The sequence below is a fragment of the Equus asinus genome, chromosome 4 (genome assembly GCF_041296235.1).
Source record: "Equus asinus isolate D_3611 breed Donkey chromosome 4, EquAss-T2T_v2, whole genome shotgun sequence".
NCBI lineage: Eukaryota > Metazoa > Chordata > Mammalia > Perissodactyla > Equidae > Equus > Equus asinus.
Genome location: NC_091793.1, coordinates 134,810,406 through 134,824,352, shown reverse-complemented (window position 1 = coordinate 134,824,352; position 13,947 = coordinate 134,810,406). Strand labels below are relative to the sequence as shown.

At 39.8% G+C, this 13,947-nt stretch overlaps 1 protein-coding gene across 1 annotated transcript; it reads right to left on the bottom strand.

The window, feature by feature from the left end:
- Nucleotides 1–295: 295 nt before the first annotated feature.
- C4H2orf69 (chromosome 4 C2orf69 homolog) lies at nt 296–13,854 on the bottom strand. The gene is made up of 2 exons (XM_014845978.3): nt 13,368–13,854; nt 296–3,347 (listed from the first exon to the last, which is right to left on the bottom strand). Exons 1-2 carry the CDS (start codon nt 13,698–13,700, stop codon nt 2,520–2,522), a joined length of 1,161 nt encoding a protein of 386 aa, XP_014701464.1. The 5' UTR covers nt 13,701–13,854; the 3' UTR covers nt 296–2,519.
- Nucleotides 13,855–13,947: the final 93 nt, after the last annotated feature.

Sequence of the window (13,947 nt, the reverse complement as noted above, 5' to 3'; positions counted from 1 at the left end):
AGGAATACAGATATCTGAGATGCTTAGCACAGAAAAGGATGAACTTACTTTTGAGAGAGTTTGTTCTCTAGGAAGTCCAACAGAAGAAATGGAAATAATGCAAATTTTTGTGGAGCAATTTAAAGGAGAGATGTATTTTTACAGGAAAGGTACAAAGTTGCTCATTTGAAAAAACATGGAGGTTAATGAAAACATATACAAACCCAAACTGGCAAAGTGGATAGAAATAGCTTCCTTCCAAATGATGATCTGAAGTTTTAACAAATCTAATAACATAAAGTACATCCAAACAGACTTCCGTGGATTAAATTTAATACAATTGTACATTCATGCTGTGGTGGTAACAACTTTCACATTATTTGTATGACTACTTTTCTCAGTTGGCTCTTTCATGACACAAACACAAAGGCACAATCCAAAAGGATACATTAACATTTACAATAGTTTAAACAAAAATGGAGAACAAATTTGAAGTATTAAACAGAATATCTGAATATGGGTCAACTTGAATATATTTTCATTCTAAGAAAATATTTCTACTTTTTAGAACTGTCTCATTTTGATGCAATGGCACTCCCAGGTGTCCAGTGAGTTATTCTTAATATTCATTCAACATATAATAATTATGATAAAGCATTCACATGACTGGATAGCTAAAGAACCCAGATTTTTAAGTAGCTCAGATGTTTTAATGAATCCTTCTGCTAAAAGTCCTACATTTTCCATTTTAGTCGATCCTGTAAAAATGAATACCTTTCCTTCCCCCCTCATTAGAGCATTCAGTAACTTAGCAATTTTACATTAGATACACATGAGTTTTAGCAAGGATTATTAAACATATTGAAAGAAGCCATCCAATCAATCATAGTGCTTTAAGACAAGGGAATAAATAAAATGCTAGATCAAGCTGACTTCTTCCCTCGTTAGGAATTTTTGGTCTCAAAAGAAACAGCAGGTATTTAAAGAAACAAGCAATATAAAACTACTTTGTCCTAAAAAAAAAAATAAGAAATACCATTGAGAGAGAGTAGTAGTTTACAGAATTAAGGGAGGTTATTTTTAAGCATTTGGTAATTAATCTTTTCTCCTAGGTCTCTGAATATTTGGAATGTATTTATAGAGTCATTAAGATATAATTCTGGGAAGAATCCAAGAAATTAACATTTTAATTCTATATTGTTTTATAAATTTAGGTCCTCTGGGTTATTAAGATATTAAGCTTCAGTGTCAATCTTTTTCAGTCTGAAAGCAGCATATTACTTCCCTCCCTCATTATTTCACGACCTGCAAAAACTAGTTATTAATAAACAATAAAAAATGACCACTCATCTATTACTGTAATCACACAGCCATGATTCAATGTAGGCTGACATTCAATAGATCTTGGTTTCTCAAAATGTATTTAATCTAGGTCAAGAAAAACGGGCAGAAGGAGACCTCATCCAAATTATGTAGCAGTGTTAAGCAAATTCAGTTTTGAAGCCAAAATTAAATCATTTGTGTCTTCAAACTTTCCCTTGTAACTTTTCTTATAGCAATATAATTTTGCATTTTGGCCAAAGAGAGCTGCTTTCTTTTGGCAGACAAAATCATGCTTCTGGAGAAACACTGACTTAGATCTATGGAATCTGTCTCCCTTTCAATAGAGCACTAACAAATAGAGTATTATCTATTTATTTCACCTAAGTTGATCTCTTTCAAAAGACTGAAATGATGAAAAGATTTTAAATCTGCAGTATATTTTTATCCAGCATACATGTATATTTTCATCCAATATACATAATTATGTTCAATTTAAAACAATTTTCCAAAAGAACTGGTTTTTGGACAAGATTCAAGAAACTCCAAAATGTCTTATCCAAAAGTTGTCAATTAAAAAGTAAGCCACAGTGCTTAAGCGTAATGTTTTTAAAACTCAACTTTATGCTACTACACGTTCTTGGATATTTGGAAACAAATATATTTTGACTCTCAAGAAAAAACACTTGGTGGCATATTAAAGAATGACTCCATGAATTTACAAAACAGAAAAAGCAGGGTACAGTTATTCCAAAATAATGGAAAACATCAGTGTGACTTTGTTTGAAGAGACATGGAGTGTTTCCACTCAAAAGTTTAGAGTGCCAAAATTAGCTAATTACTGTTATAGTGTCACCAAAATTAGTTTCAAACATTACTCAAGAAAATAAACTATTTCCAACAATAACAATTTTAATTACCTTTTGTAAGGATTGTATTCTAACTTTCATTCTTAAAGGTCTTAAATCTCCTCATAGGATTATCACAAACCACCTTTTAGATTTCAAATGAACTAATTCTAACTCATTCCAAATAAAAACTGTTCACATTCACAAGCAAGAAATACTACTGCACATTACACTCATATTTTAGGAATGTGTGTTCCCCCCCAAAAAAACCACTGACAATGCATCTATGAATTACGTCTCATTATCTGAATTTATAGCATTCAAAGTGCTTATGCTCTTCCACTGAACAAGTACATTAATATTCTTGTAGTTTCAAAATACTTCATGAACCCTGAAGTGATTCTCTATGGAAGGAGCTTCCTTTGCAAAATGAATTTTGCTAGTTACCTGCATACCAAAATCTCCAAGTATCTGAACAAATTTCTTGTGCTCCTTTCCAATCCAAGATCTCATTGGATCACGTACTTGGTAAGGTGTTACATGGGTGTGAACAATAATCCCTGTTTGCGCAAATTCTTTCAAGACTTCTGGATAAGTAACCCAAGTATTGCTTCCTCCAGAATGACCACCATCCAGCCAGTACATTGTTCTTATGCTTTTGATAAAAGCATCTATGTTCTTGTCTTTCTTGGCTTCTTTCAATTCAAAAAGCAACTGATTCAAAACAACACAACCTTTACTGAATCCAATCAAAGTAAAAGATGCACCATTTAGTGATGGTGGATAAAAACTCACGGCAGACTCATCAAATTTTTCACAGGTCCTCTCTTTTTCTCCCTGGCAACCATTAGTAGTATGAGAAGAACTGGATCTACAATTAGATGCTTTGGAGTCCTTATTCAAATCTTTCACATTCTTCTTTGACAACAAACTGTTCTGACTCAAGTTAAAAGCATTAACTAATAATGCATAAAGGTGCTTAAAAGCTCCAAAGTCAGTATTGTGTTCTGGAGCACCAAACATATTGCTTTTCACAAAATTGTCATAGCAGCTGAATTTGTGCAAATGCATCCGAGAACACTTTATCACCCAAATATAGCTACTGGGGAATCGGTGGGCTAAGATGGTGGCAACATTTTCTAGACTCCAGTTTTCCCACTGATAATTCTCAGGATGACGAGTCATAATTTCATGGTAATTCTGAAAGGTAAGAAAGATGAAACAAGTATTAAATATACATTTATCTAAAAGTATTTCCACAAAATAGTTTCCCATTTTTATTTTGGAGGAAGCTCAGATGTTATAATGACCTCTGGATAATGTAATAGAAATGAAAACTATAAATCTGTCATTATTTTCCGGTTATAAGATTTTGAACAAATCACTTCTTCAGTTTAAGCCTCAAATCCATCAAAGCAGAGGTTATAAGATATAGCTAAATAGCATAGCAGGAATTTTAAAAATGAAACACATTAGAAGGATTACAGAGATTTTTAATAAATTTTACTTAGTATACATACAGTTCCTAACACATTATCCAAAAATATAAATTTGGTTTATTAGACAGACTTTTTTCTTGCAGGGAAGACTCACCCTGAGCTGACATCTGTTGCCAATCTTCCACTTTCCCTCCCCAAAGCCCCGGTGCATGGCTGTGTATTCTAGTTGTGAGTCCTTCTAGTTCTTCTGTGTGAGCCGCCACCACAGCATGGCTGCTGACAGACGGGTGGTGTGCTTCCGCGACCAGGACTGAACCCAGGCCGCCGCAGCAGTGAGAGCGCGAGCTTTACCAACCAGGCCGTCAGGGTTGGCTCTAGACAGACTTTTTGACCGAAACATAATTTTAAAGTATTTTTCTATTAAAGCTGCTATCCTGAACCCCTCCCTCTTTGGATTACTCTAACCTGAATGCTATGTTTAATTTCAATTTAGGTATTGCAAACAAAGCTGCAGTGAATGTTACAGAAAAATCTTATACATCTGTGATTACATCCTTAAATATGGAAAACTGGGTGGAAGGAGCTTCGTGATTTAAGGTTATTAGACTACAATACAGTGTTCCAGAGAAGTAGGTATCATTTTCCTTTCATCTTTGTTAAACTTCATAAGCACAGAATAACTAATTCTAAACTGAATTTACTGAAAACTTGGATGTTCGTATCTTTTGCCCTTTTTTATTTGAATCTTATTTACTCATAAGCATTCTATATATATTAAGAGCTTTTTGTTTAGGTTCTAAGACATGCATGTAAATTTTGTTTTCCTTTTAATTTTTATTCATAATGGCTCTTTTAAAAAAAGAGAAATTCATTCAAATTTACTCATTTATTCTAATAAAATGTATTGGGTATCTACTGATTGGGCATGGATCATAAGAGACTAAACCTCTGCCCTCATGGAGCTCACACTCTCCGACAGAGATATACAATGAGTAACTCCGAAGTCAACAGAGCAACACTACCCAACAGAAATATAACAGGAGTCACACACAAAATTTTCTAGTAGCTACATAAAAAGTTAACAGGTGAAATTATTTTTAATATATTTTATTGAGCCCAGTATATGCAAAATACCATCATTTAAGCATGTAACCAATATTAAAAACTACTGAGAGTATTACATTTCTTTTTCTTTCTAAGTCTTGGAATCCAGTGCATACTTTACACATACAGCACATCTCAATCTGGATGTAAATTTTCATCGGAAATACTTGATCTGAGTTGAGTTTTCATAAAACGTACGGTTGAAAAAGAAGATTCACATACCTAAGTTGTTCAAATAAAAGTTTTCCAGGGCCTGAATTGAGTATCAGTTTTCAGATTTAAATTTAAAGTTAAATACAGTTGAAGGTTTAGTTCCTTGATTAGACCAACAACATTACAAATGGCCAGCGGCTGGACAACACAAAACATTAGATGGTATTAAGGGCAACGGAGTAGAATAAATAAAGCAGGGGAAAAGGAGCGCCAGATTCTGGAGAGGGTGGAAGATGATTATTTAAAACACAGGGTGCCCTCCAATAAGGCGAGACTTGAGAGGGACCTGAGGGACGGAGTGATGATATTTCAGGCATAAGGAACTGCAATGGCAAAAGGCCCTGAAGTGGAAGCATGCTTGGCGGAACTAAAACCAGCAAGGAGGCCAGCAAGCTCCAGTGCAGTGAACAAGGGGCAAAAGTGATCGCCAAGGAGGTCAGAGGGATTTTGTTGGGGAGGAGGCAAGGTGCTGATCATGCCTCATAAGACACGGTTAGGACCGACGGTGGCTTCTGCTCTGACAGGTGTGGAGCAGAGGGCTAATATAATCTATATTTTGAAAGGACTGCTCTGGTTCCTATGTGGGAAGGGGCAAGATTGGACACAGGGAAACCAATAGGAGGCCACTGAAGTATAATCTTTTTTTTTTTTTTTTAAAGATTTTTTATTTTTTCCTTTTTCTCCCCAAAGCCCCCGGTACGTAGTTGTGTATTCTTCGTTGTGGGTTCCTCTAGTTGTGGCATGTGGGACGCTGCCTCAGCGTGGTCTGACGAGCAGTGCCATGTCCGCGCCCAGGATTCGAACCGACGAAACACTGGGCCGCCTGCAGCGGAGCGCGCGAACTTAACCACTCCGCCACGGGGCCAGCCCCTGAAGTATAATCTTGATGAGAGAAAGTGGCCTGACACAGAGTGGCAGTAGAAGCAAAGGTGGTAAGAAGGGGGCAGATTCTGAAGAAAGTTTGACAGTAGAGTCAACAGCATTTGCTGATGGATTGGACAGAAGGGGTGAGAGAAACAGAAGTAGAGTTGTGATTTTCCCTTATTTCTAACAGTCATATACAATATACATTGAACAGTTTTAAATGTACCTCTTTTGAACTAGTAATGTCACTTCTAGGAATTTATCTCAGTGATATACTTGCATACATGCATGAATAAATATGTATAAGGATATTTGTTTCTGCTTGAAAAGAACGAGGCAGCTCTATGAGTACTCACATGGCTTATAAAGTAAGAGCCAAAAACTCCTGTAGACTATGCTATCATTCATGTTGAAAGAAAAAAGTTTGCATCCGCATATAATGTCTCTGGAAGGATATATAAACAGTGGTAGCCTTGCAGAAGAAAAATGGGAGATTAGAGAGAATGGGATGAAAAGGAGACTTATTTTTCAATGAGTAACCTTAAATAAATGGAATTTTTAGCAATATGCACATTTTTTCTATTTAAAAAGTTAAAACTAATAAAAGTAATACTCACTATAAAAATTTAGTCTATATACAAAGGTATAAGGAAGAGAGAAAAATCATCCATAAAAGCACCAATTTGAAATAATCACTATTAAAATGTTATTGTCTAGCATTCTAGTTTTCTTAGTATACATACATATATACAAGTGTGTACATAAGAGGGCATATTTACTTCTCCCTCAATGAGCTTACACACACCATTTTCACTTACAAATATAGTATAGGCATGATTCCATATAAATTGATAAATAAATGAAAAGCAACAGGATATACTGGAGTATATGAGGAAGCCATTTGGTTTAAAACTAATTCCGCCTGACCTTGTTTCTCCAGAAGGGCGTGACGTGGCCTGTTGAACATACACTGTACTTCTGCTTTAAATATTTAGTGTGTATCCCAAAGATAAGAAGGATGCCTTTACAGATAGAGATGTAACTTCCCCCATATTGGCATTTCTTTAAGGGTAAGCATCTCTCCCTAACTAAGGATTAATTACTGACCTGCTGTGCTCACCTTGTGATCACTCAACTGCTGACCACTGATCTGTTGTGCTAACTCAGCATCTCATGACAACTGTAAAAGGGACGTTCCTATCATATGTGATGTGTACTCTTTGTTCCAAGATGGTATATAACCACTCTGTACACCTCACTTCTTCAATGCCCTTCCTTCCTTGGAGAAGGAAGGCCCCAGGCTAGTCCTCAGATCTGGCTCATAATAAAGTCACCCCAATTTTGATTTATTGATTGACTATGGATTATTTGTGTCAACAAAATAAATGCAGATTTGCATCATAATTTTTATACTTCCCATCAGAAAGATTAATACCAATTTACACTACCACTGGAAGTATGCAAGAGTGCTTATTTTCCCACATCCTACCCACACTGGCTACTAGCACTAACTTTTTAAAAATCTTTGCTACTATGATAAAGTGATGTCTTACTTTTGATTTAATTTGCATTTGTTTTGATTCTAGTCATGTTGAATAATTTTGTATGTTTATTGGCAATTTTCATTTTTTTCTTTTGTCAATTCTCTATTCATTTCCTTAGATATTTTCCCAAAAGGATGCTCAAGTCCTTCTTAACAGTGTGTATCTCATTAATATTAATAGTTTGTCATATATGTTAAAAAATATTTTTATTCTCAGAAGGCTATCATTTAACTTTTTATGGATTCTGCTACTGCCTTCTGCACATCCAGACTTGTGAGAGATAAAGTTATCAGAGGAGCTTGGATGTGAAAGGGCTCATCTAAATCTCTTTTATAGCTAAGGAAACTGAGGTCCTAGAAGCTATACAGTTATTTATATGATACAGCTATTTAATGAGCCAAAATGAACTCAAGATTTTATGATTTTCAGTTTAGTCTCTACCACATAGGAGGTGCTAAATCTAAAAACTTGGCATTTTCTTTGGTTAGCCTCAGGTTACATGATCAGAAGGGGAAAATGCTCATACTAAGAACTGTGTATAGTGAAGAGTGAAAGCGGGGTTGCTACTCTTGTGTCAAAGTCCAGATCTGAGAACAATGGATAAGCACTCCCATATTCTAAAAAGAGACACCAGACATCCCCATAGGACTTGCTGACAGGCAGTCAAAACCAGTTCTGCAACCCAAGCTATTAGCCATGGCCAGAATACATAAAAGGACAAAGACTCCGGGAAGATAGGGTTTTCTTTTGAGAGTTTTCATACCAGTTGGAATGCAATGCACTTATTCTCCTTGAGGAGGCAGGGGTTGGGGCACACTTCCCCTCATCCCCAGGGAGGCAGATGGCAAGAGGAGCTCTTGGAGAGATTAAGGGGTGCTTACTCCATAGGCAGATGCTTGCTGAACTGCAAAAACTTATGGGCCCACCCCATACTGTTACTGAAGTAAAGGTACAAAGGATTGTTAGGAAAGCTTGACATGCGTCTCCAACACTTTGGAGACATTCATGATAAAGATTTAAGCTAGGTGGACTAGTCTTACAGCAGAATGAGGAAAGCGATACTGGGTACAAGCTGAACTTCCATCAAAAATGGGGCAAGGCAGCATATTTACTCAGCATAAAGTAGATATCCCACATAAGTAAGCTAGAAGGACCGTAACGGGAACCAGCCTAAGCAGGCTGCCTAACAACACAGGAAGCCCCAGGGAACACGGCCAGGTACAAAATAATAGAATATATATACACATACGTACATATGCACACACACACATGTATAGGCCTCTGCCTCCAGTTCCTGGCACAGAGCTCCTAAAAGCCTTGGAATTTGCCTGGGTGATAGGACTGTCTTTGTTCTAATGAGGTGACTCTTGGTGGGCTCCTGGATGGGGGCTAGTCACCAGAAAGCCCAAGAGACGATTACAAGTTTGGAACTTTCAGCCCCACTCCCCATTCTTCAGGGAGGGGCTAGAAACTGAGTTAAGGGGTGATCATGCCTCTGCAATGAAACCTCCATAAAAACTCCAAAGCACAAGTTTGGGCAGCTTCCAGGTTGGTGAACACGTAGAGGTGCTGGGAGAGTGGTGCACTCGGAGAGGGCACGGAAACTTGACGCTCCTTCCCACATATCTTGCCCTACGGATCTCTTCCATCTGGATGTTCAGTTGTATCCTTTATCCTATCCTTTCATAATAAATGGGTAAACAGTAAAGAGCTTCCCTAAATTCTGTGAGCCGTCCTAACAGATTAACCGACCCTGAGGAGGGAGTTGTAGGAACTCTAACTTACAGCTGTACAGGTGACAACCTGGGACTTGTGACTGGCATCTGCAGTGGGGGAAGGACAGTCCTATGGGACTGAGCCCTTAACTTGTGGGATCTGACAGTGACTCCAGGTAACCAGTGTCAGGATTAAATTGAATTACAGGAGACCCAGCTGGTGTTGCAGAGAATTGCTTGGTGTGAGGAGAACCCCCCCAACATCTAGTGTCAGAAGTGTTGTGAGTGTGGCAGCAGTGGGGCAGTAAAGGAGAGACACAGAGAAGTGAGTCGTTTCCTACTCACCAGGACATACACTCAGGACAGGGGCATCTATATATCCTAGCATTTAGGAAAGCAAAATTTTTTAAATGCTAAAAGTGGAAATGACCCAAATATTCATGAACTACTGAATTGGTAGACAAACTGTATATCACATACACAGAAAACTACTTGGCAGTAAAAAGGAATAAACTACTGATACAAGAAACAGTAAGAATGAATTTTAAAAGCATCATGCTGCATGAAAGAAGCCAGACACAAGACTACATACTATATGATTCCTAATGAAAATCTAGAAAAGGCAAAACTATACTGAAAGAAAGATCAGTGGTGGCCCTGGGCTGAGAAAAGAGACTGACCAAAGTGGGGCACAAGGGTGATGGAGACGTTGTATAACGTGACTGTGGTGGTTACATAATTGTAATATTTGTCAAAATTTATCATCAAATTGTAAGCTCACACTTAAGAAAAAGAGAGAGGTGAGTATAATTCTATATCTTGAGGCTTTAAAAAGCAAGATAACTCAAGAAAACTGAAACGCACCTACTTCTAAAAATCCTGATCCCCCTCCAAAATCATTACTGATAAGAAAAACATCAAGAGGTACCTAATGAAGTATGAATTACTATAGCCTCAGCTTTCCTGAGATTCAAATGATGACAGGGCAAGTATAGAATAAAGGACATACAACAAAAGATGACTGCGAAAGGAACATCAAGAAAGTAATGGCAGAACTAGCCCTGATGGCCTAGCGGTTAAAGTTTGGCGCACTCAACTTTAGCAGCCTGGGTTCTGTTCCCATGCACAGAACCACTCCACTCATCTGTCAGTAGCCATGCTGTGGTGGTGGCTCCTATACAAGAGCCAGAAGACTTACAACTAGAATATACAACTATGTACTGGGGCTCTGGGCGGGGGGCGTGGAGGAAGATTGGCAACTGATGTTAGCTCAGAGTGAATTTTACTGAGCAAAAAAAAAAAAGGTAATTAGGATTTAAAATTACATGAACAACCAGATCCAATTAATACCAAATAATGAATCTGTGTTAAGGTAAGGTGAAACTTCTAATAGTACCCTACCAAAGTTCTGTTTGGCCTTATTCTGTTCAATATTTATCCAAATTAAGAATAAAGATATGGAAAGAAAACTTATTTAATCTACATATGATACAAACCAAAATAAGGGTTCTAAAAGGATCAATGCACTAAAAAGATGAACTGATTCTAACAGGGTAAATGTCATAAGGATAAACAATAGGCTCAAAAGAATCAAGTGCAAAAATATGGATCAGGAAATCTGAGCCTAAAAGTATTTCATATAATAATAGCCAAGACTTACCAAGCACTTGAGGCACTGTTCAAAGCAACTTACATATATTCATTTATTCAACAAGTTATCTACTGAAAAACAACTACGTGCCAGTCACTCAGCATCACAGATAGACCAGTGAAGAAAACAGACATGAAGCTTACGTTGCAGTGGTGGAAAACAGACAAAAACCAAAATGAGTGCCTAATACAGTAAACGAAATGGATAAGGTAAAGCAGAAAAGTTGACATGCATCCTGTGCATATGTATGATTATTAAATAGGATGCCTTCACTGTGAAGACAACTTTTGAGCAGAGACTTGAAACTGGAGAGGTAAGGAATCCTACAGACACCTGCAGGAAGACTGCTCCAGGCAGTGCATGTGAAGCTTTGAGGTGAAGTGTGCCTACCACAAGCAATATGAAGGCTAGTGCAGCTGGAGCAGAGCAAAACAGAAAAAGGAGACAGTCAGGAAAGTAACAGGGTGCAAAAAGAAAAAGACAGTGAAGGGCCTTGCCGGCCATCAAGAGGTTTCCTGCTTTTACCCAGTGACGTGGGAAGCTGTGGGGGAGTTCTGAGCAGAGGTGTGGTAGGATGTGACTTACATGGTAAAATGATTATTCTGATCACTTCTAGATACATTTAGAAAGTCAAGCCACTTTATTTGTTGATGGATTAAGATATGAGGTGTGAAAGAGGCCTAAAGGATTAACTTCAAGATTTCTAACTTGAGCAACTAAAAAGGAAGAGCTTCTCTTAGCTGAGATGAGGGAAACTGCGGGAATAATAGATTTAGGGGCAAAGATGCAGAGATTTTAGGTTTCAGATATTTATTTAATATCCAAAAGGAAACATGGTGTGTGCAAGTGGTAAGTCTAAAGTTCCAGAATATGTCTAGGCTAGATAGACAAATGATGAAAGCTGTCAGAGTACAAGTAGTATGAAAGCCACAAGACCGACAGAGATCACTAAGGGAGTGAAGGCAGACAGAGGGTAAGTCCAATCATTAAAAAGGTCACCAGAAAGATGAGAAGAGACTGTAACTCACTGGGTATTCACACATTTAATCCTCATTGATATCCTATACATTATTATTCCTATTTTATAGTTGAGGTAGCTGCAATTGGTCAGAGATGTTAGACCTAAAAAACGTAAAATCAGGGTTCAAACCTAAGAAATCTGGCCTCAAAGCCTTTTGATGCATTATCCTCCATTTCTGCTCAAAAAGACCTGGGTTTTTAGAGCACATCATACTGTGCATAAATCAACAGTATATCACTGTCCAAAAGGCTAATGGAATCTCAGCCTACATAAAGAAATGGATGATGTCAAAATGAAAGGAGATATTACTCTAACTGCATTTAGCCCCTTACACCTCATCTGCAGAACTGGCTGGCACACTTTAAATACATGCAGTAGGCAGGTGCTCAGCAAAGGTTAGTTGTTATTACTGTCATCATCGCCGTTATTACAGATGTACACACAGTAGCTGGTCCACAAATCTCTGCAAGTCGCTGTCAGCAATGTCATGCTCTTTTCCCAAACTGAGCAAAAGGGCATCAACTGAGTAAATTAAGTTTCTTCTCTCAAATATAAATATTAGATTTTCCATAGTTTTTATCGGCAGTCAACTAGCTCAGTCAATTATTTTGAGGGTAAGAGAAAACACTACATATATCTTAACCATCATTTGGCACAAAATTACTAAGTATATCGTTTTGAAGCATCAATTTTAAAACAATAAACTAATAATGTTTCATGGTATAAGAAATACATCTAGGCAGATTCTAGCTGTCCCTGTCTACACCAGCACTATCCAACAGAACTTCCTGTAATGATGCAAAGGTTCGGTGGGAACGCTCTGTATTCACGCTGTCCATGACAGCACACACAAACCTTGGGTGTTACCGAGCACTTGAAATGCACACACAAACCTTGGGTGTTACTGAGCACTTGAAATGCAGGTAGCGCGACTGGGGACCTGGATTTATTTAAGTTAATTTAAATAGCCACATATAGCTAATGGCTACCGTATTAGACGACACAGTTCTTGATTAAGATCTAGATTAAGACCCAGCTTTCCAGGACAAGTATCCACGGATATTTGCCTGCAGCTATAAAATTAATAATAAAGATAAAATCACACACAAAAAAGCGCAGAATTTAGGCGAGCATCAAAATACTGGCATGCTTAGTAATTACTGTCCCTTTTCTTCCACCCACCCTCCCTTTCTTAGGGTTATGGAGTGTCATACCCTTGCAATAGTCTTTTGTTTACTTGTTTGCTTTTCAATTACTACCAGCGTTTTCGGGAACACTACGTGCTAAGTTAATTTAAAAGCCATCTCCCTATCTCCTGCGCGCGCACAGACACTCCTCTGAGAAACCAACTTATAGAATGAATATACATTATGCGTCTCGTTCCTTCCATGTCTCAAATTCCACTCCCTCGAAGCCTGGACTGACAGCTGGCTCTTTCGAGGTCCTAACCTCCAAGGACACCCTCCCTCTGGGGCTCCATGAGGAGGGGCCGGGGTGTGGAAGGTGCGGTTGAGGGGTCCGTGGAGTAACAGCAGAGCCACCCCCGGGAGTCCATGTGTGGGTGTGTCCGGGCGAGGCAAGGACCTGGGCACAACCACGAGAGCGGGATCTAGGGAATGCGCATATGCCCGAGAGGAGGGAACAGGTGCCCAGGCAGGCCCCAGGTTACCTGCACATCCCCGGGGAAATAGAGAACGTGGTGCTGGGGCGGCGGCTGCGGCTCCTCCTTCGCCCGGTCGGCAGGGAGGTCCCGCCGCTCCGGTCCCTCCGCCGCCGCCGCCAGCAGGAGCAGCTCGTTGCTGCGCTGCGGGTCGGCTCCCGGCACCGCGGGCAGCTGCAGGCAGGACGGCCGGCGCCCCTCGGCCGGGGGCGCGCATCGCGCACCGCTGCTGCCGCCCGGGTTCATGGCTGCGGCCTGAGAGCCGGACGCGGCGATTCCGATTCCGAGCTGCGGCAGCAGGAGCAGCAGCGGCGGCGACCGCAGCAGCCTGAACCCCCACATGGGTCGCCGCCGCCGGAGCGGTTGCGGGGGGTGGGGGAGGTCCCGAGGGAGGGACTTGGGCCTCGCGCCCAACGGCAGGCGGCAGGGGCCCGCGCGGGACTCGGCGCGGGGGCGACGACGGCGTCAGAGGCCGACGTCCGCGCGCAGCGTGCGTAAGGGAGGGCGGGTGTGCGCGAAACCCGACCCGAGTTCCCGGAGAGGGCGGTGGGGGCGTGGCCCGAGGGAGGACGTTTGTGATTGGTGGGTT

Bases quoted from the DNA above. Each gene is read 5' to 3' on its own strand.
- C4H2orf69 (XM_014845978.3), bottom strand. From the start codon at position 13,700: ATGTGGGGGTTCAGGCTGCTGCGGTCGCCGCCGCTGCTGCTCCTGCTG. The intron at 3,348-13,367 runs GTAACCTGGGGC...CTTACCTTTCAG, and splicing joins ATTTCCCCGGGGATGTGCAG to AATTACCATGAAATTATGAC.